Source organism: Gossypium arboreum, chromosome 13, assembly GCF_025698485.1.
Source record: "Gossypium arboreum isolate Shixiya-1 chromosome 13, ASM2569848v2, whole genome shotgun sequence".
NCBI lineage: Eukaryota > Viridiplantae > Streptophyta > Magnoliopsida > Malvales > Malvaceae > Gossypium > Gossypium arboreum.
The window spans coordinates 3,539,127-3,564,784 of NC_069082.1; the positions used below are offsets into that span (position 1 = coordinate 3,539,127).

Consider the following 25,658-nt stretch of genomic DNA (forward strand, 5'->3'; position numbering starts at 1 on the left):
ATAATAGGTTTCCAACATCCTCTTATATTTTACAACAATATTCATCCTAATAGAATTAAAACTGAATGAAAAAAAAAAAAGTTAAAATCATCATTCCTATATATATAGTGAACGTGAATGCATGATTAAATTGAATAGCATGCGTTGTTAAGCTACTAATCAATTTCTCTTTAAGCCATTTAAAAAGAAGTGATGTTGAAGCGTAGAGCTAAAAGAAGAAACCTTTGAGCTGAAATTGAATCCAATTCGATTACACATTGGTTTAATTTTTTAAAAAGAAAGAAAATCAAAGCTCTAAAGTTTCAAAGCTTACCTTAAGTGATTAAAGTAGGGTAGTAGATTGAATATCCGTAAAATTCGTTAAATATTTAATTTAATTTTACAATATATTTCTATACTTGAATTGAATTTATTACTTGTAAAATCAAAGTAGATTCGGATAATAGATATTCTAATCCAAATATATGGATAATTCTTTCAAATTTCATATTAAGAGAAAGTTCCTTTTAATCATTTATTTTATAAATAATTTAATTAAAGAGGAGATTGTATATGGATGTGTGTTTAATAAAACTTTTATGTGTTTAAAATTTAATGACATGATTTGTAACGGCCTGATTTCCGTTAGTGTAGAAAAAAAAATTGGGCTGAATTTAGAAAGTTACGAGTCGAATACGGGATTAAGAAATGAAATTAGTTAAAAATTTAATGGATTTAGCTATATAACAAATAGAACCAAATAGTAACTAAATACATTAAGTTGTTTATAAAAGTACAGGGACTACATTGCATAGTGGTCAAATTGAATGAGAATTGAATTAGGAAATTATTCAAGTCCTTGAATATAGTTAACCCATAATTAAATGGAGTTAGTAGATAGACATGATCTCCACCATTGATCAACACTAATTATTACCAAAACAAATTATAGCTATTAGATGTTATATTATTGAACTAAATATTTTATAATTAGAAAAGAAGAGATGAAGGATAAAACCATTTTCATCTTCTTCTTCACACGGCTACAAAAAAAAGAAAAATTGTTGAAGTTTTCAACCTTGCCGTGAGCTATATACAGAAATTGGGTAAGCTTTCCTTCGAAATTTTAGTAGATTCTTGATAAAGGATGTTAGGTATTAGTAAACCATATTTTAGATTTTGAAATTGATGAAATTTTAATTAAGTTTCATTGTTGGAAACCTAGGAAAAACTTAGATACCAAGATGATTTAATTCATGGACGTTTTAAGTTTACAATGGCAAGACATTGATATTATGATGACATGTATTACAATGGTGATTATGATGTTTTTGTTCCGTTAAATGATGTTAGACATAGTTCAAGTGTAGTTGGCATGCTATAGGATTACCAATACAGTGGTTTACTAGCTCCAATTCTCAAAGGGTCATAAGCAGTCCCAATTCTTAGAGGATCATGGGATAAATACTAAAAGTTATTGTTGTCAGGCAACTCGGGATGACAGAATAAAATAGTCCTAATTCTCATAGGGTCATGGACTACTCGTTACATAGATTTGAGTATCTGTTCTTGTTGAAAAGTCAACAAAGGTAGGAAGCAACTTGTTAAAAAGGTGAAGCAAGTTGCACCGAATGTTGAAAAGTTGAATGGGATAATTGCAATTTTGGTCCCTAATTTTTAAGCCATTTGCAAGTTAGTCCCTGAACTTCAACTATAAATAGGCCTTTTCATTTTTCATTTCAACCATCCCAACCAATCTTTCTCTCTTAGTTTTCTCTCTTCTCCCATTTGAGAATTCTTAATGAATTCTATTTGTTTGTAATATTTTGGAGATAGTAAAGTTATCATCCGGTGTTAGTGCTCGAGGACGTAGGTATAATTTACGAACCTCGTTAAAATTCTTGTGTTCTTTCTTGTCCTATTTTTCTTTCAATATTTGAGGGTATAATAGTAGTATTTAATTGTCCTATTAAATTACGATAGAAGGAATATTCTGACTAAGGAAAGACTTGGTATTTAAGAGATCCTTGTGATCCACCTCTCTTCCCTGGGAATTGAACTTTGTGTGATTTTTTAGTACAATAATTTACACGCTTCCGACCCTATTGGAACAACAAGTGGTATCAAGAGCCGAAGGTTAATCGTAGTATGCTCTGTGGTTGCAGTTTAAACTGATCTTCCACATCAGAAAAGATTTCTTAGGTATATTGAAAGATTATGGAGAAAAGCGGTCGGTGTAGGAGCTTCAACATCGTCCATGTGGACAAGACCGACAATTGCAAATGCAAGATTGGCCGTGGAGATCTTTGATGGCACGGGCCATTTTGGTATGTGGCAAAGTGAGGTTCTAGATGCCCTTTTTCAGCAAGGTCTAGACATTGCCATTGATGAAGAGAAACCAGATGATGTACAGGAGAAAGATTGGAAGGCGATCAATCGGTTGGCATGTGGCACAATTCGATCATGCCTTTCTCGAGAGCAGAGGTATGCTTTTTCAAAGGAGACTTCTGCAAATAAGTTGTGGGTGGCACTTGAAGAAAAATTTTTGAAGAAAAACAGTCAAAATAAGCTCCACTTGAAGAAAAGACTGTTTCGCTTCACATACGTCCCAAGTACCACAATGAATGATCACATCACCAAATTTAATCAGTTAGTCACTGATTTGCTGAATATGGATGAGACATTCAAAGATGAAGATTTGGCTTTGATGCTGTTGGGGTCACTTCCTGAGGAGTTTGAGTTCCTAGAAACTACTCTACTTTATGGCAGGAGTGATATATCTCTGAGCGAAGTCTGTGCGGCCTTATACAGTTATGAACAGAGAAAGAAGGACAAATAGAAAAAATCAATCAGAGATACAGAAGCTTTAGTAGTCCGAGGTCGTTCATACACTCGGAAGAAAACTCAAAAGGGGAGATCAAAGTCAAAGTCCAGACTCGGGAAAGATGAATGTGCCTTTTGTCATGAGAAAGGCCACTGGAAGAAAATTTGTCCAAAGCTGAAGAATAAGGGAAAAGCTGCTGTAGATGCTTGTGTTATAAAGCATGATACCAGTGACTCTGAACTATCACTGGTTGCATCATCATCGTCGTTCCATTCGGATGAGTGGATATTGGATTGGCCGTACCTATCATATGTCCCTAACCGGAGTGGTTCTCTAATTTAGTAGAACTAAATGGAGGAGTTGTTTATATGGGCAATGACAATGCTCAGAAGCTGTTGGGATAGGTTCAATCCAATTAAAGAATCAAGATGGATCAACCAGAGTTCTAACTGATGTTCGGTAAGTGCCCAGTTTGAAGAAAAATCTCATCTCATTGGGAGCCTTGGAATCCAATGGTTCAGTTGTTACTATGAGAGATGGGGTTTTGAAAGTGACATCTGGCGACTTGTGATATTGAAGGGCATCAGAAAAATAACTTGTATTACTACCAAGGTAGTACAGTTATTGGAGCGATCATTGCAGCTTCCAAAGAATAAAGACTTGGACTCAATGCGGTTGTGGCATATGAAGTTGGGGCATGCAAATGAAAAATCCTTGCAAATTCGCAAAGCAAGGATTGTTGAAAGGTGCAAAGGCTTGCAAATTAAAATTTTGCGAGCATTGTGTTCGGGAAAGCAAAGAGAGTGAAATTGATCTGCTATCCATAATACAAAAGGTATTTTGGAATATGTTCACTCGAGATGTGTGGGGCCTTCCAAAACACTTTCGTTGGGAGGAAAACACTACTTTGTTACTTTTGTTGATGACTTTTCCGAAGAGTTTGGGTGTATACCATGAAAACTAAGGATGAAGTGCTTGGAGTTTTTCTTAAATGGAAAACTATGATTGAAAACCGACCGGCAAGAAAATCAAGCGGCTTAGGACGAACAATGGAGGGAATATAGAAGTGATCCGTTCTTCGATGTGTGCCAAGAGTATGGTATTGTTCGACACTTCACGCTTAGGGATACACCACAATGAATGGAGTGGCAGAGCATATGAATCGAACATTCTTGGAGAAAGTTCGATGTATGTTGTCCAATCTTTGGGTTGGGCAAGCAATTTTGAAATGAGGTGTGACATACTGCCGCCATCTTGTTAATCGCTTGCCATCATCTGCGTTAGAAAGAAAAACTCCTATGGAGGTATGGTCGGAAAATCGGCTCTGATTATGATTCCTTACATGTGTTTGGATTCACCGCATATTACCATGTGAAGGAGTCAAAGTTAGATCCGAGGGCAAAGAAAGCTCTCTTTATGGGAATCACTTACGAGTGAAGGGATTTCGTCTTTGGTGCTTAGACACAAAGAAAATGATCTGTAGAGAGATGTTACCTTTGATGAATCGCCACATTGAAAAGGTAGCAGATAAAGATATTCAGACGAGCGATACTCCACAGCAGGTGGAGTGCACTCCAAAACAGGTGGAGTTTGAGCAGATGGGGATTTGCCCAGTTAATAAGTCTAATTCTCCAGCCATAATGGAGGAATTAGAGGTTGAAGAGGTTCTGACCCAAGAACCATTAAGTACACTGAACCGATTGCGGTTGCAAGGCCACGGAGAGAAATTCGTAAACCTGCTCGATTTACTGATATGGTGGCCTACGCCCTTCCCATTGTTGATGATGATATTCCTGTCACTTATCAAGAAGCAATACAAAGCTTAGAAAGTGACAAATAGAAATGCGCCATGGATGAAGAAATGCAATCTCTCCTGAAGGACAATACTTGGGAGTTGGCGCAATTACCGAAAGGTAAAAGGGCAATCGGATGCAAGTGGGTATTCGCAAAGAAAGATGGATCTCCTAGCAAGAAAGATGTTCGCTACAAGGCAAGATTGGTAGCTAAAGGCTACGCTCAGAAGGAAGGAATTGACTACAATGATGTATTTTCCCCTGTTGTGAAGCATTCCTCCATTAGAATTTTGTTGGCCTTGGTAGCACAGTTGAATTTGGAGCTAGCTCAACTTGATGTTAAGACGGCTTTCTTGCATGGTGAGTTAGAAGAGGAGATCTATATGACTCAGCCCGAAGGATACAAAAATGCTGGTGGTAGAAATTGGGTTTGTAAGCTGAACAAATTGCTATATGGATTGAAGCAATCCCTGAGGCAGTGGTACAAGCGATTTGATAGTTTTATGAAAAGGCAGAAGTATACAAGAAGCAAATATGACAATTGTGTGTATTTGCAAAAGCTACATGACGGATCTTTCATTTATCTACTCTTGTATGTTGATGATATGTTAATTGCTTCGAAGAGCCAAAAAGAGATAGATAAGCTGAAGGCTCAGTTGAATCAAGAGTTCGAGATGAAAGATCTAGGTGAGGCTAAGAAGATTCTCGGCATAGAGATAAGTAGAGATAGACAGAGAGGCAAGCTTTGTTTGAATCAGAAGCAATATCTGAAAAAGGTATTACAATGTTTTGGTGTAAATGAAAACACTAAACATGTAAGTACCCCACTTGCTTCTCATTTGAAACTTAGTGCTCAATTATCTCCAAAACGAAGAAGAAAGAGAATATATGGCAAAAGTCCCATATGCTAATGCAGTTGAGAGTTTGATGTATGCGATGGTGTGTACGCGGCCTGACATTTCACAAGTTGTTGGAGTTGTGAGCAGGTATATGCATGATCCTGGAAAAGGACATTGGCAAGCTGTGAAATGGATTCTACGGTATCTTCGAAAAACCGTAGATGTTGGTTTAATTTTTGAACAGGATGAAGCACTTGGTCAGTTTGTAGTTGGATATGTTGATTCCGACTTTGCTGGTGATTTAGATAAACGTCGTTCAACTACGGGGTATCTGTTTACTCTTGCGAAAGCCCCAGTGAGTTGGAAGTCTACCTTACAGTCTACAGTAGCTGTGTCTACTACAGAGGCAGAATATATGGCAGTTACAGAAGCTGTTAAGGAGGCTATTTGGCTTAATGGATTGTTGAAAGACTTGGGAGTTGTTCAAAGTCACATTAGTCTATATTGTGACAGTCAGAGCGCTATTCATTTAGCGAAAAATCAAGTCTATCATTCAAGAACCAAGCATATTGACGTAAGATATCACTTTGTGCGGGAAGTCTTTGAAAAAGGAAAAATTCTACTTCAGAAGATTCCGACAGCAGATAATCCCGCAGATATGATGACCAAAGTGGTAACAACAATCAAGTTTAATCATTGTTTGAACTTGATTAACATCCTGAGAATTTGAGCACCTTCGGTGTATGGCGAGCGATTTGGAGGCACTACAAAGATAACTTTATCGAATTTGGGGAGTTGAAGGAAGTGTGTGAAGATGCGATTATCCTAATCAAATCTTCAAGGTGGAGATTGTTGAAAAGTCAACAAAGGTAGGAAGCAACTTGTTAAAAGGTGAAGCAAGTTGCATCGAATGTTGAAAAGTGAATGGGATAATTGCAATTTTGGTCCCTAATTTTTAAGCCATTTGCAAGTTAGTCCCTGAACTTCAACTATAAATAGGCCTTTTATTTTTCATTTCAACCATCCCAACCAATCTTTCTCTCTTAGTTTTCTCTTCTCCCATTTGAGAATTCTTAATTAATTCTATTTGTTTGTAATATTTTGGAGATAGTAAAGTTATCATCGGTGTTAGTGCCCGGGACGTAGGTATAATTTACCGAACCTCGTTAAAATTCTTGTGTTCTTTCTTGTCCTATTTTTCTTTCAATATTTGAGGTATAATAGTAGTATTTAATTGTCCTATTAAATTACGATAGAAGGAATATTCGACTAAGGAAAGACTTGGTATTTAAGAGATTCTTGTGATCCACCTCTCTTCCCTGGGAATTGAACTTTGTGTGATTTTTTAGTACAATAATTTACACGCTTCCGACCCTATTGGAACAACAGTCCTAATGTCTATTATTAGTTAATAGGGCCAAAATGAGTAAGCAATGAAATTGATATTGAAATAAGAAATAAATAAGAAAGTTGAAAAATGATTAATGAGTTAAAAGTAGTATACAATAACGTATTTGATATTGTTCTATATATTTGCTTTAGTTTAACCTTATTACATTGTATTTGAATTATATTAGTACCATTGAGTATTCAATACTCATGTTTATTTTCGTGCACAAGTCTCATACAAGAGTTGACATGGTTAGGAGTGGTCAAGCATCCAACTCAAGAACTCAACTCGAGTAATATCTTGTTACCTCTTTTGTATGTATATATGTATTTTAGTTATATGACATGTACCTAAGTTGTTTATGGCTTGGTGTTAAGTTAATGTTTCAATATATGTGGTAATTTGGTTTATAAGGTCTTTTAGTTGAATTTCATTCTCAAATTTGAAAGTTAATTATGCTTGTTCTTGTAGGCTTGAATATGCTAATTAATTGGTTATGCTTTGATGCTTGGAGTTGCTATGGTTTGATGATGTTTAATTGTATTTTGCATATGTCAATGAGTTTGTTTAATGTTTATGTATGTTTGAAGAAGTTTTGGTTATGATTTAGTCACTTTGAAACATTAATTCTCAGCTAATTTTAGAAAGAACATGTCTCGATCCTCTAAGAATAAATTTTATCATAAGAGATGTTACATTAGTCGTGGTCTTGAGATCAACCTTATAAGTCTCGAGACAACTTGATTTATGTCTCAAGATAGAGTGGCATTTGTCACAAGACATTGGCACATTGAAGCTAAATTATTTTTGCCTTGAACCCCTTATCTCAAGACATTCAAACATCAAAACTAAAATAAGAATACAGGAGAGGTTTGCCTCTAGATATAACACTGAAATTTGACAATTGAGTTTGAATTCGAGTCCTAATTCTAAATAAATGATGAATTTAAAAATTAAACATTGTGAATGTATATGTATGAATATGATTGGTAATTTAATTAAATTGAATGATAATTATGAATTAAATTTTGTGATTATGTAATAAGATAGCCTGAGTTGTCTCGGTAATGTGACATGATATCATACATTCGAATCCGACAATCGAGTCGGGTGTAAGGTTTTACATGACTTTAGTTTATTTGTTTCTAGGATGGTTCTAATATAATTTATTTGGTTCTAATATAATTTATTCCTTTCTAATATTAAATATTTAAATTGCAAAGAGTAAGACCTCTTGTTTATAACTCAAAAGAAATCTCCAAATCAAGTTAGTTATAAGATAATTAGAATTAATGGTATTTATGAGTCGGGATAGGTTCAGATTGGTCATATGTATGATGTTAGCACACTTTATATTTGTTTTATCCGCTCAAAATTTTGTTCTGGTCAACCCGTATTTATTATATATTATTATAGGTGAAAGTATTTGCTAAGTCCTATTATAAGGATCAGATCAAATTTATCTTTTTACTATTAAATGGGTCAATTTAATCTCTAAACTCTTAAAAAGAATTTAATAAGAACATATTGTAACAAAATTAACATTTTCAGTTTAAAAAATGATATGGAAATTATATTTTTCATTTATAGTTTAACTCCAAGCAAAAGATTTTATTCACAAAATCATAAAAACTTTTAAAATATTAACTCTGGTGGATAATGCATTTCAACGCACTTAAACCCACGTCCTCCTATATTAGCAATAATGTCCATGTCAATCGAGTTAAGACTTAATCGGTTAAACATCCAATATTTAACTCTATTAAAATTTGGTCTTATTTGATTCTTTTTTATGGTACAAAGATTAAATTGATCCACTTAATACTAGATGGATTAATGTAAGTCGGTAGGGGCTTGTCAAGCACTTCCACCTATTATTATATATTTAATTTTATATTATATAAATTTCATGGTATATAAAAATAAAATAAAACAATTTACTACAAAGGCATGAAACAAACAGGGTCAGGTCGTGACCTTAAATGTTAGAGTCGAAACTTGATTTAAATTTTAAACGGGTCAATTTTTTTTTCCTATCCCATTTTCAATCCTCACATTTTTATTCAAATCCTCTTATATTTCAAATAAACTTTCGAGCTTGAATAGATAAATTAGTGCTTACCATTGCTATTATAATTAGTCAAGCATGGATTATTTTAAGAGATTTAATGAGTTTTGAATTCCGAGCCTTAGGTGACAATGAGCACTGAACTAAATATATACTATCAACTAAAATGAATAAAGAAGCTTTTTTATTAAAATATTAGGTAAGTAATTATTACTTACCAAAATAATATGAATTTAAAATTTTTTTACCAAAATATTATATTTTTAATAGTAATTTAAATTTTTATATTTTTTAGATTCAAATGGCAGCAATTTGAGATCCCAATGTGACAGACATGATATCATCTCACAATGACGATTTGGGGTTTAAGATTCTCAAATTGCTTGACAACTTGGTATTAAATTTATTGAAATATATAGTTAATTTCATATTATTTTAGTAAATAATTCTAAACACATTATTTATATTAATCAAAAACTTTAAAACATCTTAAAGTTCTCATATTAATATATCATTTCAATCAAGTTTTTCTATCATTTTAACAATCAATTTTGATATTAAATGTTAATTTAGATTTAAGGTAATTCCTTTTATAAATACATATAAATTAATAAATACTTTTAAACACGTTAGATTTAAACTGATATTAAACGTCAAAGCTAACAACTAAGCTGATAATAGAATATTTTGATTAGAGTTTTATTTTAATTTGAAGATTCAATGATATTCTGATTAGAATTATACTTTAATTCAAGGATTCAATTTGAATGTTTTTTAATACAATTAACCCAATAACTAAATAAACCTTTCAAGTCATGTGAAATTATATGTGGACTAAATTGGTTTTGTAAATTTTACCGTATCCATTATATATGAAAAGCCTCTTGCTTGTATATCGCTCTAATGCTTGGTACAAACAAGAAGAAAATGTTTGAGTTTGGCCGACCTTATTGATCCGAAGTTGAGAAACGTTACTATGGGCTAAAGGCAGAAAACACTGGCAATCTCCTCCTTGTAGTAGGACCATAGAGAACACTGTCAATGTATGCATCGATGTCCGCTCTGGACAGGGTTTTGCCAGGGGAGGATGATGGCAAGGTAACATTAATGCCATCATCTTGCGGTGACCAGTAGGATCCATTAGTGGCACTTGTATAAGGTCCGATTGTGGAGGCGTTGTCCCTTTCGGTTTTCGGTTTCATTGCGATGTTGGTGGTCAAGGGGGTGTTTCCTGGTTTCATGGTGGAGCTGGATCTCTGGTTTGTGTAATCAGGCCTGGTAGATGATTCCTTTTGGGCTATGGCTGCTGCAGTTTCCCGGATCGGATTCAAAGGACGGGATATCGAGCCGTATGCGCTTGCATATGACTTGTACATTTGTGCCTGAACAACTCAGTGAGAAACACACGTACACAATGAGCTCGTACTAGTTTAGAGCACTATCAATGATTTGGTATAAGAATATTTAAGATGATATTTCATAGATGCTAACCTCGGGTTTGCTTCTGAATGAGAAACAACTGGGGCGTACCTCTTCTTTTCCATGTGCAAACTACAAAATAAAATAAAATAAAAGGATTCCTTCGTAAATTATTGAAAAATTAAGGCTTAACTATGCACACAATCCCTCTAATCTTCCATATTTAAACTTCAGTCCCTCTATTTTAATCCTAGGAATTTAGTTAAGTTCATTGATAATATTATCAAAAGACTTCTATTAATTGGATCATGTGATATTTTTAAAAATATCACATGGCTAAATATTATACTCAGAGAAAATCAAATAAGTAAATAAAAATGTTGAATATAGAATCAACCATTGTTAAGTGCAATAGAAAAACACATTATATTTACTGAGACCTTCATCATATAAAATAATATTAAATATGAAATTCTAAAGTTTTTAAGTCTGAATTTTGGGCTGTAAAGGTTTTTAACATTAATTCAAAATGAAAGAGAGGAAGTTGATTTTTTTTTTCCTTTAAATTGGCTGCATGAATAACTTTAAAAAAAACACACACATTATCCAATTTAATTGAAATCTTTTGACAATGGTATCCATCGGACTTCAATAAAAAAAAAAATCAAAAGAGTAGAAAGAAAATGTGCAAAAAGTATAGGGACAGAGACAGCATAATTAGACCAAAATGAAATACTTTTTAAGAAGGGATAAATCTGTTACAGAAATTTGGGGTCGTTGGATCAGCTTATGAAAAGTCAGTTTTGATAACATCTTCAACTGGAAGAGGACAATACTCACAATATAAGTGAGAATTGTACAGCTCACTAGATTGTAATTTCTCAGCAAGAACATGGTAACTGAAATAGAAGGTTTTTAAAGTCGATTCCTTTGCTGCAGCTAGTACTAGAAGATGGCGCCTCTTATTCTGTTGCCATCTAATGACTTTAAAGCTGTGCTAGTTCCAAACTACATGCACATTAACTTTGACTTATAGCTTTCTCAATCTATTTTTTCACGAAAAGAACACTACAGGCAGAGATCAGTAACCAAAGTCAACAAATGAAAATCGACCAAATTTATCCCCATTCAAAAAATGGAAACAAAAAACTGTAGAACTTCAGTCTTCCGGAAACCAGTGCCACAGATAGATTCTTACATTTCAAGTACACTAAATTATCGATTACTTTTACTTAGACAATGACAACAAATATTAAGAGCTATGGACCAAATCCAACGTTCTTCTTTCCCGTTCCACTATAGAGGTTTAATAGTGAAATCACTCTCTTTCATGAATGTACATTCATCCCCTTCAATTTGATCTCACCTAATATTGCTTCTTGCTAATTATTTTTTATATTTTTACAAAAGAAAACAAATATTTAAACATAAATATAAGATTATTTTATAACAATTTTATCTTTTAATAGTTGCACATATATATGAAGTTAAAATAGTAATATTATATAATAAAGTAGGGTAAGACAAACGATTACCATAATCACTTAACATCAACTAGTAAAAAATTTCACTCGTCAAAAAATCACTATATTTGAAAGGAAAATAATTGTTACATTCTTAGTGGAGTTTTTAGACTCCATAAGCAAGACCAAAGGATTGATATGTGTCTTATAAAGATATAGTAAAATATTAAGAAAATAAATATTAAAAAGGAAACACATAGCAATTTTTAAGGTTATTTCTGAAATAAAAAAATATATCTCATGAGTATACCAAATATTTATCATATTCAAATAGGATTATCCATTACTTAGAGTTAAAAATCTCTACAAGCAAGTCTAAAATAATACCAGATGTTTTTAAATTATTTTATTATTATTTTATTATACTATAAAATAAATAGCATCAACCTAGATTTATCTGTGTTTTACTCTATTAACTATAAATAAAATAATTATCCTTTCTAAATAAATTAATTCAAAATTCATTGAATGGTTTAAGTTTTATGATCCCTATTCTTATCCTTCTATCCTAAAAATTATGCTGAAAGTCTGGGACATTTAACCTCTTCATTTGCATAAAGGTTCCACATTAACGAGTTAAAAGAAAATAGACACTTTTAGAATCTATAAACATCACAAGGCTAACAACCTTATGTTCCAAAACGAAGACTCGGCTATTAAACAAATACCTTGCTACAAACACGTAAAATTATAATTTTATCCCTATAATATATTCAATTTTAAAATTTAATCTCTATTTTTTAAATGAATTTACTTTTACATAACTTAATCCAAATAGTTAACACTAAAACCTACATTAGTTAAATGAAGAGATTTTTTTTTTTTAAAATACCCCTTCCAACACAAAAAAAAATTATATCAACAGGTTGAGTTGAAAAAAGTATTAACCATTTAAGCTACTAATGTGTAATAAGACTAAATATCAAATTTGATCATAGTAGAGTGACTAAAATCACAATTTGATCAATCCAAATTCCAAGCAAATTAGACAATGCAGAGAGAAAATATACCTGACACTTGGATCCATATCGGCAATGGCCAAACTCCTCCCAAGTCCTGCAAATCTCTGATTTGTAGAAGCCAACACTTCGCGGAGAAGAAGAGGAGCCGGATCCTGCAATGTTAGTATCAGAAGCAACGAGAACTCCGTCCATGACGAGCACATCCTCCTCCACCACCTTCACCGGTGTCTTCTCCGACTGTGGCGAAACCGATGATCTGAAGCTGCTTTTTCCCGAGGAGCTGTTGTTCCCGCTACTGGACAGAGAATTAGAACGCAGGTACTTAATGAGGTTCTCTGGTGACGAATAGTAGTTGGTGCGGCTTCTTGCTGGAAGCATCAGCTTAGGAATATTGCTGTTTAGTACGTTGAGTTTGTTGCTTTCCTTGTAGAATGAGTCCATTGAGTTTCAATCCCTGCGTTTTTTGTATTGATCCGTCATCAACTATCAGCAAAAACAAAATGTAGATTATTATGGAAATTTAGAATTCTTTGTTACCAGAAATTGCTATCCTCCTAACTAATTTTCTAATTGGTTTCTTCAATTTAAAACCTTTTAAAAACATTTTACATTCCAAGGTCTTGGCACTACTAAACGGACCGAGATAAAGATTATCCCTATACTCATTTCTCGGTTATCTTTTTTTTTTCGAAACAGATTTTTAATTTCAAATTCCCGCCAAAAGAGTTTATGATCTGTTTTCTCTTTTAAGCTACAAAGTGGAATCCATCGGTTGAATTGAATAATACTCCTCGCTGAAATTCTAAACTCTTCACAAAAAATTGTAAAAAATGAAGGAAAATAACAACAAAGGATAAAAACTCGACGACGATCTCAAAACAGAGAAAAGAAAATGAGCAAACGATCAAGAACATTCTATAATTCAGAAAATCAAAGTGAAATTAATGATCAAACGTCAAATATTCCAAAAATAAAAAAAACCGAAAGCAACTCTGACCGATTCGATTTCGAAACTAAAACATCAGCAGAAGAATGTATATATCAAACAAAAGAATCCGCATTATAAGAAACGAAAATTGAAAGAAAAACCGAAGTAAAAAGAAAATTACCTAAAAGGAGATGTTGCAAGAGAACGTGGCAAAGAGTGAAATAGGATTAATCTTGAATGGCTGAATGCAAAGTGCTAATCATATGGAGTGTTTTTTTTTTTTTTTTTTTACTCTCATTTTTTGAAATTCATTTTTGGAAATTTAAGAGAACAAAGAGAGTTTCGCAGAGTGAGTGACCTGAGAATTGAATGCTGTGTTTTCCCTTTATATACTGTTGTGTGTTAGGAGAAGGAAAGAGTGAAAAAAAGTGCCACTGTCCAACTCAGCAAAAAGTACAAAACATCTCATATTGCCATATTGGATTGAATTTTTTTTTATTTTTTATTTTAATTTAGTCTAATTGCTTTTTATTGATCGGTAAAAATTTTAATACCACTTACATGATAATTCAATTGACAATGTGTTGAACTATTTCAACAAGGTTACACGTAAGATATTCAACATATATTCGTACAAAAGTATCCACAATCCATTTTCGAGCTTCATTGGAAGAAATGATATATACTGTTAAAAACAATTAGTCGCGTAAACTATTTTGAATGGGTAAATAAATCATTTGTCTTTGGGGATCTAACATTAATCTTCTTATACCTACTAATTGTGCAAGTATACTTTAAAAATTAAAAAAATAAAATTATTAAAGAATTCAACAAATTTTAAAAATTTATCTATTTTAATAATAAAATACACGAGATTACCACATTGATACTATTAAAATTTAACAATTCAATAAACTTTTCTTCTAAAACAAAATAATTTAACTAAATTTTAGATGTTAAAGCCAAAATAATCAAATGAGTAAATGTTATGCTAAATTTATTATTACGCTATATTTATTTTAAAATTTAAGATTTAAACCCTTAAAAAAGTTGAAACTTAATTTTTTCTTATTTAAAATTTTAATTCAATCATTAGGTCTATATTTTCCGCTTAGAGAGTGAATATTGTCCTCACAATAAAAGGATAATTCTTATTATATATACCCATAATCCAATACTTGATTAGTCTATATGAGATAATTTTCTCTTCACTAAAAATCATTTGAAAATTTCATTTAAGATTACAACATTTCAAATTATTTTAAGGGTAAACTATTTAGTATTGATCCAGTTATGGTTTTTTTTATTTAATTCTAAAATTTGTTAAATAGTCGTCCAACTATTAGTAATTTTGTTTTTAATCACTCAACTATGAAAAGTTACAAAATAATCATTTAACTATTCAATCTTGTATTTTTGGTCAAGTATCTTAAATTTATGGGTGTTTTCTTTTTATGCCAACTAGTGATCAAAAAGACAAAATTAAATAGTTAATAAGGTCATTTTATAACTTTTCATAACTAAGTGACAAAAAAAAAGAAAAAAAACTATAATTGGATACCTTTATTTTAAATTCATATTATAACAAATTTTTTATTATAAATCCAACAATTCAACGAATCTTCACAGAATTTAAACCAAAATAAAGAACCTATTCGATTATCAAATAATACATGGTATTATTAGCAGACCCTCATTGCACTCATCTTCTTTCAATAGGATAGGCGTCATGCCAAGTAAAAACAATTACAGGGACAAAGAGAATAACCTCACCACCAACAACACAAACAATAGATGAATGACAGAAAATATAACCATGGTCTACTTACAACAATTATAAACTAAAAAAAAAAAAAAAAGATTACAGCAGCCATGCATCATTGGCCAATGCTGTAAACCAATACTGTGACAATGATACCACTATTAATCAACACACAACTATATATACCGAGTCTCTCTACAACCACCAGATCTTATAAACAATTCCACAGTTGAATAACTAACTTAAATTCCACAATAGGTTTCTTCATTCCAAAGTAATTTGGACTTCAAATTCCATCAATGGGGTTCTTCAGATTTCCACCAAGTAATGACATGAGACCTCCACCGTGGACCCTCCCCTCTGGGATCAAGAAGTCGAAGCTTGTATTACCAACTCCCCCGGCATTGTGATTGCCATGCCTGTTTATTCCTTCATCTTGCTGCTCGGAACTCAAGAAGCTTGAGTATGAGGCTGATGACTTCATAGATGGTGGAACCAATACCTGTGGAGGTATGAGTTGTTGCCTTTTCACTGGCTTGTCTGGTGAATCGATGCAATCAGAAATGACACTATTGCCAGAAGATGAGTGATTGTTGTTGGAGCTGCTTCCCGTGGTTGATGATGCTGATACAAGACCATGGAAAACTCCAGGTGCAATGAGCCCTCCCTTGCTTGCCTGCCTCTCTTGCAACATGCTACTGTGAGCTGCACATAGACCACTCCTGCCCCTTGCAAATTTCTCGCATTTGCCTTCTCCCCAGGAGCATCTTTTGCCCCCACCATGGGCCTTGCATAAATCCGTGCTTCCTTGGGCACTCTTACCGCAATTCTCAAACTTGCACCGTTTTCCACCACCATGCCTGACACAGCAGTCGGTGCGACCGCGTGCACTCTTTGTGCATCCTGGCACTACACACCTTTTCCCACCTCCATGAGCAACACAAAAGTTGGTGCCTCCATGCACACTCTTGGGACAAATGCCACCACCGTTGTAGAGGCAACGCTTTCCCCCACCATGTCCTTTGCACAATGGTGTGCTCCCTTCAGCCCCTTTGGTACACCCAGCAAATATACATCGTTTTCCACCACCATGAGCCTTGCAAAACATGGTACTCCCCTGAGCACCCTTAGTACATGCAGGGAACTGGCAACGACGACCACCACCATGAGATATGCACAAACCAGCCTGTCCTTCGGCGCTGCGTGTGCAACCTTCCACCTTACACCTTTTTCCCCCGCCATGCCTAATGCAAAGCCCTGATTTACCTCGTGCAGCCTTTGTGCAACCTCCAGAAAACCCACATCGTCTGCCTCCACCATGTGCAATGCAAAAATCCGTCTTCCCCTCAGCACTTTTAGTGCAACCCAAGTGCTGGCACCTCCTCCCTCCACCATGAGCCTTACAGAAGACAGTTCGGCTCTCAGCACCTTTGTTACACCCTGCTTTTTGGCATCGTTGTCCGCCTCCATGACCAATACAAAGACCAGTTGCCCCTCTTGCTCCTTTAAAGCAACCAGCAAACTTGCATTTCTTCGAATTGCTAGTTCGGTTATCGGAAGACGTAATAGTGGTGGTCTGCTCAGAGATTGTGTCTACGGAGAAATCTGTCTGAGTAGAGGGCTCACAACTCTGATAAAATTGATGAGAACGAGATTTAGCTCCAAATTGGAAAAGTTCATGTGTCTGCACCAAAGCTTTCCCACTATCCATTCTTGGAGCCAAGAGGAGTGATGGCATATAGCCACCAGATTTCTTGGCCGAAGTAGAACCCTCATCAACAAAAGGTATTGAAAGTTGACTACCTTCTGCAGAAAACTGATTTGAAAAATGCACACTAAGATCAGTGTCGGTTGACAAAGAACGTTCCAACAGATTCATACTTCCCTTAGTCCCTCCAGAGAGACCAAGTTTTAGGATAGAGTTATCCTCAGGTGATAAACCCGGTGTGAATAAAGCTGCTGTTGATTTGTTCTTGTTGAGGCCAACATTGTGATAATCATTGCAGTATACACTAGGAGTTGGACCCAACCCCAGAACCAACCTGCAGCCATCATCAGATGCACTTGAAAGATCAATATGAAGATCGCTTTGAGTACTTCCGAATCCGGCCTTGTTGCTTCCTCCATGACCAAGAAAGTTCAGGCGCAGAGTGGTATCCCCGAAATTTTCATTTTTCGAGAGTTCAGACACACGAGAGAACCGTACATTTGTATTCAAATCCATAGAGGTTGTGAACTATAACACTAAGGTAAAGGACGTAGGCACAACTTACAGAAAACAAGTCTTTAGTACATACTACTGACTGGTATACATATCATAAACAGATTAAGAAACAGAAAAAATTCCAAAGGCATTCCTCCTCCGCTTACAAACCCCGATGTATCTGCTCGGTCCATTTTATCAAGTATCTACTGTAACCGTTCAGACTTCAATCATGTAAAAGCTTAGTAGCAGCTGATGTATCTGACAACGTTTCTAGGATAAAATCCTTTTATAAGAACATTCAAAGTGGATGAAAACAGATATATGAAGCGTCTTGTGCTCCTGGTCAACAGACAGATCAGCTTCATTAACCCTGACAAGCAAAAACAATTGAAGTAACACAATCAGGTCCCAATTGAAAGCTATTTAAGTATATCACACTCAAGTAATAACAAATCAATAGCGTTAATTAGACAGTCTTAACATCAAAGCTTAAACCAGAGTAAGTTATAAAAGGCAATGTCAACACAACGCAACGTCTAGTACATAGCAAAAAAGAACATAGTAACGAGCGGTTTGTTTTAAGCAGCACTAACAACAAATTCAATATCTATGTACCTATCTATACTGTCAAAATGACCCTCAGAAATCATGGACAGGTAAGGACTTATAAATTATAGGAACTCTTTTTTTTGGTGTGAACTTTGGGTATGCCCAAGTTACATTGGACTTGAAGCTAATCCCTGCCAGGCCAGGAGTGTCTAAAGTAAAACCCTCTCAACAAGTGGGATCCAAACTTGTGTCCTCACCTTTATGGGAGCGAGGCGGCTATCACCTCAACTAACAAGTGTCCTAAGTGGTAAATAAGAAATCAACACCATGGTTGAGAATTGAGAATCAATATCATAGATTTCGTCATTAGATGGTAAAATTTGGTGACCAGCAACATGTTTTATCAATTAAAACCCAATATTACATGAAATTAGAAAACAATACCATCATATACTCTATAAAAGTTAATCTAATATCCATAATACCTTCAAAGAACTTGTATGATGTATCTGGACAAAGAAGACACTGACATAGACCAAGAAATATAGACCAAGGATGACAAAGAACAAAGTTAATTGAAAAAGTCTTTCAAAACCATTTATATCACAAGAACAACAGCCAAACTTTCATCTTAAACAGTAGATCTGGAACTACACAAATAACATAAGAACTGAACTTCAAAAAACAAATGGAATCACTCAAACCAAAGAAAAAAATAAGAAAAAAAACTCCGGGATCCTGCAAAAAAGCAGTAAGAACAAAACAGCAGCTGCCAAAAGAACAAGCTACTAAAAAATAGATAAGTAAACTGAATAAATTGCAAGAAAAAAGAAAACCCAGATTAGTTTTCAGTTCAGCTTGCATAATTAACTTCCTATCAAGATTAAAACTACGCATAAAGACCAAAACAAAGAAAATTAACCATATTCCTTTCTTTGAATGATTATATCCTTAAAGAATTGAAACAATAAGGAATCTGAAAGCAAAATTACCGTGTAAAAAGAGGTAACAAGTTAGACAATCAAAATTGAGAGAAAAATTCAATGGAATAAAACAATAAACAGTGAATTAAATAGCAGCAAAAGGATTAAACCTGAAGGAAAGGAAGAGGAATCTGTAGATATACCGTGAAGGAATCAAAATTTGGAGCAAACTGAAGGATCTGAGAAGCTGCTACTGAAGACATGTTGAGAAAACAGGAGAGTATCTTCGAAACAGAGAAAAAAAAAAGAAAACGAAAAGTTTGGTAGGAAGGAAGGAGAGAAGTCTATCAAGAGCGTGAATAATGAGAAAAGAGAGGGACGAAATGGAGAAAATGAAAATTATAAAATGAATTGAAAATTTTGTAAAAATAAAGAGAGGGAGAGAGAGAGAAGGAAACATGGATCTGGTAATTTTGCATAATATAATAAAAATAAAATTAATGTAATTAATATTAAGCTTTATCAAAAATATTAAAAATAAGTAAATTTATTTAATCAGTTAGTGGAGTTAAAAAACAACTTAAAAGGTAGGTTTTTATTATAGGTTAGTGTATTAAATAATAATTGTTAAAAATAATACGAAGAATTTATAAAAGTTAAAAGAAAAACAATATGATACAATTATATAAATATATGGGTTAATTGCATTTGATCTCTCGGTTTAGATTTTAAATTCTTTTCAAATTTTAAAATATTTTAATTAAGTTATTAAAATTATTAATATCAGCATTAAAATAAACTTTTAAAATTTATTAAAATTGTATTTTTTTAAACACGTCATATTTAAAAATATCTATGCAAGAGGCATAAATGTGTCTAAAAGTTTACTCACGCTTTTTTAAATATGTTCAACATCATATCTGAGCAGTTACGTTCACAGAAGAACTCAATTTAGATAATATTAATACATTGAGGACTAAATTAAAATATTTTAAAATTTAAGGATCAATTTAAAGTCCAAATCATAATTTGGGATTGAAAAGCAATTAAAGGGACAACTTTTTAATTGATTCGGGCCAAGGCCAGGCTCTAGTTTTTCTCGTTGCCAAAAAGGATGACCTAATTTTTAATTATTATATTTTGTCTTTTATGAATAAGATTAATATAAATAAATAAATAAAATTTGTTGAAAAAAATGGAATCCCAAAAATAGCCTCGATGGTTAGTGAAGGAGCGACTGGCAGAGCCTTGAAGGACTCGAACACTTCCTGATTTGGACAATGCCCACTTTTCGGACAATGCCCACTTTTCGTTGAAAGCGACTGTCTTGAAAGTCGAATTTTGGAGGGTAAAAATGTAAATTCAATAGTCTCCCTCCTCGGCCTTGACGGCGAAGCTGGGAAAAACGAGTGGCCGAGGCGAAAAGATTATCGTGGCGTGTGGCGTTTTTGAAGCTTTTTGCCAGCCGCCAAAATGTTTTCACTCATTGCTTTCTTCGTCTTGAGCAATTTGCCGCTTGGCCGACGATTATATCGGCTTACTTTCCATATTAAACGACAATTTTGAATGGGACCCCTTGCCACATGGGAGGGATACCACTTGAGATTTTTAAAAATTTCGATTTAAATTTTCAATTAGTTTATTATTTAAATTTAAATTAATTAAATTATTTACCCATTATTCTAATCCATATTTAGTAAGTGTATATTTTAAATTTTAAGGTGGGTTTGGAGTAAAAGTATTCATGCGGTTTGACTCAATTTTTGTTAGGTTTAGATTTACATTTTTTAATTTATGTTATATGATCTTGTTCATTTTTCTATTTTGGCAAGTCAATGTCAAGTTTAGACTTGGACTTTTTTAAAATTGAGTCGGTCTGCCTTATGAATACATCTAGTTTAGACATTTTTTTAAATACATCATATTTGTCTCGCGATGTGTAATTATGGTTTTGAAAAATATACCATTATGGCTGATGGACAATGTAATTCCTCAAATTATCAAATCGTTGCAAGAATTAGGTTGTGTTTGGTGAAACTTGCTAATTATAACGATTATTTGAATACGACAAATATGTATTATTATAAGTAATTACATTAAAAATTAAATTAATAAGTAAATTTTCAAACATATCATGAGTATTGGATGCAAATATTTAAATTTAAATCTAAATAATTATCTACAAAAATAAAATGAATTAAAATAATGAATATCTGATTATTAATATTCACATTTACTCTTACTTAATTAAAATATCCAAATTTGAATATTCCAGAATATCTAAATTAAATATATGTAAATATTTGAATCTACACTTGCAATTGCAGTCCTTGCCAACTCCACATTTCAGACTCAAGCCAAGTCAAATAGCCGGCTGATCTCGGCTGGCTAATTTAGCTTATTCCTCCGCTGCCTGCCAATTCACCGCATCCAACTGAACTATAATAACAAACTATACACTTGGCATCCTCCCATTGGCCCAGCCGACAATTATTGTGGGATTCCTGGAATCCAAAACCAGTCTGTCGGCTGTTTATTATTATGTTTATGTAATAAATTGGCAACTTCGTATCCGTAGCTTTGCCGCGTCTCGAGTGCGCGAGCGTACACTTTACGCTCCAGATTTTTCAACATCACATAAATGATTTTGGAGGTTTTTTATCAAATAAATAAATTTGGTTTTGATTTATTTAATTTAACAATAAATTATAACCGAATTTATCTAAAAATTATTTTCAAATGAATTAAAAATTAAAATAAAGATAAAAATACTTTAAATCAAAATTAATTTTTATTTGATCGATCAATCAAAAAATAATTTACCTTTTTCTTAAAAAAAAAACTAAATAAGTATTTGGAATCCTTTTGTTTCAATCTTAACAATATTCTACAAACGTTATTTTATTATTAGCAAACACTTGACAATTATTATAAAGTTTTAAGGTATGATATTTTGTGCTTTCGTTTCCCTCTCACGTGTTGACAACTTTGGATATGTCATATGTGTTGGCCACCATCCAACCCCTTTTCTTTTTTCTTAAAACTACAAGAATCTTTTAATTTATAATTTTGTTTAAATATTATCAACTTTTGGAACGCACATTTGGATACTCATACAATATTTCATAATTGAAATAATAATAAAAAATATTAGATGGATCTCAAAGTCTTTTTTTTTCCACTTATATACATACAATTGAGGGAAATTAGATTCCTTCTGGATAAATATTCGAAGTGTTATTTTATTTAAAATTGATGAATTCTTCAATCTGTTGATATTGTTTCTTGGTCAAGTTGAATTTTATTTTCTAATTTTATCAAGAGTTTGAATGTCGAAGACGAAATTTCACAAAATAAAAACGCCTCATCAATTAGGAATCAAGCGTGGCGTCTAATCACCTACTAATGGGGCATGACCATAACGTGTTTGGTACAGTTTAAACAACATCCAAGGGCACTTATCCAATCAATTTATTAATCAAAGTTACATTTGTCAATAAAGTCTCCACAAATTCGATAAAAGTTAAGGTTTTAAGACTTTAAGTGTCTATATTCGAGTTCCTCATGCGAAAAAATGTCATCTGTAGGTTTTCTCCCACAATATTATAGGTTTAATTTGTGAGCCATGTCTAAATTAATTATGGTATAGATTTGGATATGATCCAATTTTTAGTCAATTATGTTTTGTATTTAATTTATTCTAATTTTAATTACTCAAACATTTGTATTTATAGTTGTACTTTTAAACGAAAAAAATAAATTTATTGTAATCTTTGTTGCCAGATAAATTAGCAAAAATCAAGAATCGTGTTCCTATACTTAGCAAATTTTGTCAAAATAAAATAAAGGGATTAATTTTTCAACTTCCATAAACTGGATGGCCGAAATTCAAGATTAAACCATTTATTTATAACTAACGACGAAAAGAACAATACCACTATTCTATACTACAGTAATTGACCTTTCGATGGAGTTTAGAGGTTTAAGAAAAGACAGAGGGGAAGTAGGGATTATAATAAGTGATTAAGTGGAGATTGGGATGGTCTAATTATAAATTTCACCTGTGAAAATTTAGGATGTAGATCCTCAACTTTAATTTGTTAAAATTTAATCCTCATATTTTATGAGAAATGATAAGTGAATCTAGTTGAGTAACTTTGTTAAACATTGCCATTAAATCTCCAACCTAAAATTCAATATTCAACCATTTATATCCAATAAATTAGCGAAAGCTAACAGTCCTATTTCAGATATTTACCAACAAGCCAACAAACTTCTCAATTGGTGTAAAGTAGAAGAACCAAATTTTATTAAATTAAAGTGGAGGGAGTGGATTTAGAAATAGACCAATTATTCATCACTGACAACGAAAAGAATCATACCACTATTCTATGCTATAGTAATGACCTTTGGATGGAGTTTAGAGGTTACAGAAGAAGACAAGAGGAAAATGGAAAGTGGGAGCGAAAAGCTTCTGAACTATATCGTGACACGTAACCGTCGCTCATTGGAAGATTTTAGCCAATGAACGTCTGACGCCCTAACAGCGTAACCGTCACTGTGGAAAAACTTTTACGCGGTCCTTATCCCGTGCGCTCACGCTCATCAAGAAGGGAATTTTGTTTGTTGGATTTTTATTGGATCCTGGTGGTCAAAGGAGACGTGGTTTTTAACGATGAGCTGAAACCTGACAGGCCAAGTGTTTTGACTTTTTATAAGTCAAGCCAATGATAGAATGGCACGTGTTTTTATTAGATTGAAACATGCTTTGTTAATAGTTGTAGGAGACAGAAGACCAATGCTAATGTGCGAATTACAAAACTACCCTTTCTTCGCAAAGACAAAAAAATCGTGATTTGACCAATTCTACAAACGAGTTGAAGAAATCGTAATGTGTCTTTGGAGTTTATTTATTTATTTAGTTAAATTGAATTGGGGTAATTTTAGTATAAAAAATTAATTTTTTCGAATACGTATAAATTTTCTTTTATCAATTATATATCTTTAGAAATTATAGAAAAAAGAAAAATACAAAATCCATAAAAATATGTATAAAAATCTAAAGATATATTTAAAATTTTAAAAATTGTAAAATAAAATATATAAATAAATAAAAAATCAAGTTCAGTTTGACAATGAATGAGTGGCATTGTTTCTTCGATCCCAACCGAGAAATCCCTCATTAAATTTCAAATATATGAAACATTCAGGGATTGAAAGCATAATTAGACCTTAATTTTAAAGTGAAGAAGTAATTGTTTTTTAAAGAAGTGAAGAAGTAAATAGTTAACCGAAAGTAAACTTGGATGCTATAGAATAAGATAAATTACCTAGTTGTCACCCAACTTTTATGGTACTTTTATTTTGGTCATTTAAAATAAAATCTTTACAATTTGATCACTTAATTTTTAGGGCACTTTCGTTTTTGTCACTCAAGCGTTAAATCTTTAACGGCGGTTAACTATACATACCACATCATGTTTGCACTTTTATTTTGGTCATCCAACTTTTAAGTCGCTTTCATTTTGATCACCAAATAAATATCTTTTTAGTATTGATTGAGTTTAAAAAAATTAATGATTAAAGCGAAAAAGTAGTAGAAATTAAAATAATATACAAAATTGTCAATTTATACTTGTTTATCCCATTAAAATAAATTGAAAAATTTTATCAATTAATAATGTCCAAAATTTGTTACTATAATATTAAAATTAATTACCGTAATCTCTTTTAAAATTAACTCAAATAATTCATATTTAATATTTGTCCACAAAACTTAAATTTCTATTTGTTACAATAATTTTGAATTTTAATATTTAAAAAATTGTATTTCAAAATCCAAAATTTAAATTTTAAAATTAACAAAATCAACTCAAATAACTCATATGTAATATTTGTCTCCAAAACTTAAATTTCTATTTGTTACAATAATTTTGAATTTTAATATTGAAATTGAAATTTAAACAATTAAATTTTGACAATTTTTTGTTATATTTTAGTTTCTACCGTTTTTCACTTAAATCCTTGATTTTTTTCACCCTAATCAATACTTTAAAAATATATTTTTCCAGTGACCAAAATAAAAGTGCAAACATGATGGGGTATGTACAGTTAACTCCCGTTAGATATTTAACGCTTAAGTGACTAAAATGAAAGTGCCCTAAAATTAGGGTGACCAATTTGTAAGGATTTCATTTTGAATGACCATTATGAAAACACTCTAAAAATTGAGTGACCAATTAAGTAGTTTACCTTAGGGTAAACTACTAAAATAGTCATTTTTGTTTACCTCAAATTACATTTTAGTCACATGTTTAAAATGTTATATTTTTGTCACTTATGTTAACGTGTTGTAACATTTTAGTCACTGAGCCATTAATTGTCGATAATAGTAACGGTAAGCTGACATGGCACGTTAAATCGTCATTTCAAACAAAAATTTTAGGTTAAATTATACAATTGGTCCCCATATTTTATTGTTTTAAGCAATCTA

General features: G+C 32.6%; 2 protein-coding genes across 4 annotated transcripts; both read right to left on the bottom strand.

Moving 5' to 3' along the window:
- Positions 1 to 9,736: 9,736 nt before the first annotated feature.
- LOC108462380 (uncharacterized) lies at positions 9,737 to 14,081 on the bottom strand. Its single transcript, XM_053023689.1, has 4 exons — positions 13,907 to 14,081; positions 12,846 to 13,251; positions 10,385 to 10,444; positions 9,737 to 10,275 (listed from the first exon to the last, which is right to left on the bottom strand). The coding sequence occupies exons 2-4, from the start codon at positions 13,236 to 13,238 to the stop codon at positions 9,868 to 9,870; spliced, it is 861 nt and encodes a 286-aa protein (XP_052879649.1). The 5' UTR covers positions 13,239 to 13,251; positions 13,907 to 14,081; the 3' UTR covers positions 9,737 to 9,867.
- Positions 14,082 to 15,356: 1,275 nt separating this feature from the next.
- LOC108462832 (uncharacterized) lies at positions 15,357 to 19,610 on the bottom strand. Of its 3 annotated transcripts, none has more exons than XM_017762735.2 (2): positions 19,369 to 19,610; positions 15,357 to 18,063 (listed from the first exon to the last, which is right to left on the bottom strand). In XM_017762735.2, exon 2 carries the CDS (start codon positions 17,709 to 17,711, stop codon positions 15,774 to 15,776), a length of 1,938 nt encoding a protein of 645 aa, XP_017618224.1. In that variant the 5' UTR covers positions 17,712 to 18,063; positions 19,369 to 19,610; the 3' UTR covers positions 15,357 to 15,773. The 3 variants fall into 3 exon arrangements, with proteins under 3 accessions (XP_017618224.1, XP_017618223.1, XP_052880015.1); XM_017762734.2 differs by having other exon boundaries at positions 19,336 to 19,592; XM_053024055.1 differs by lacking the exon at positions 19,369 to 19,610 and adding an exon at positions 19,235 to 19,338.
- Positions 19,611 to 25,658: the final 6,048 nt, after the last annotated feature.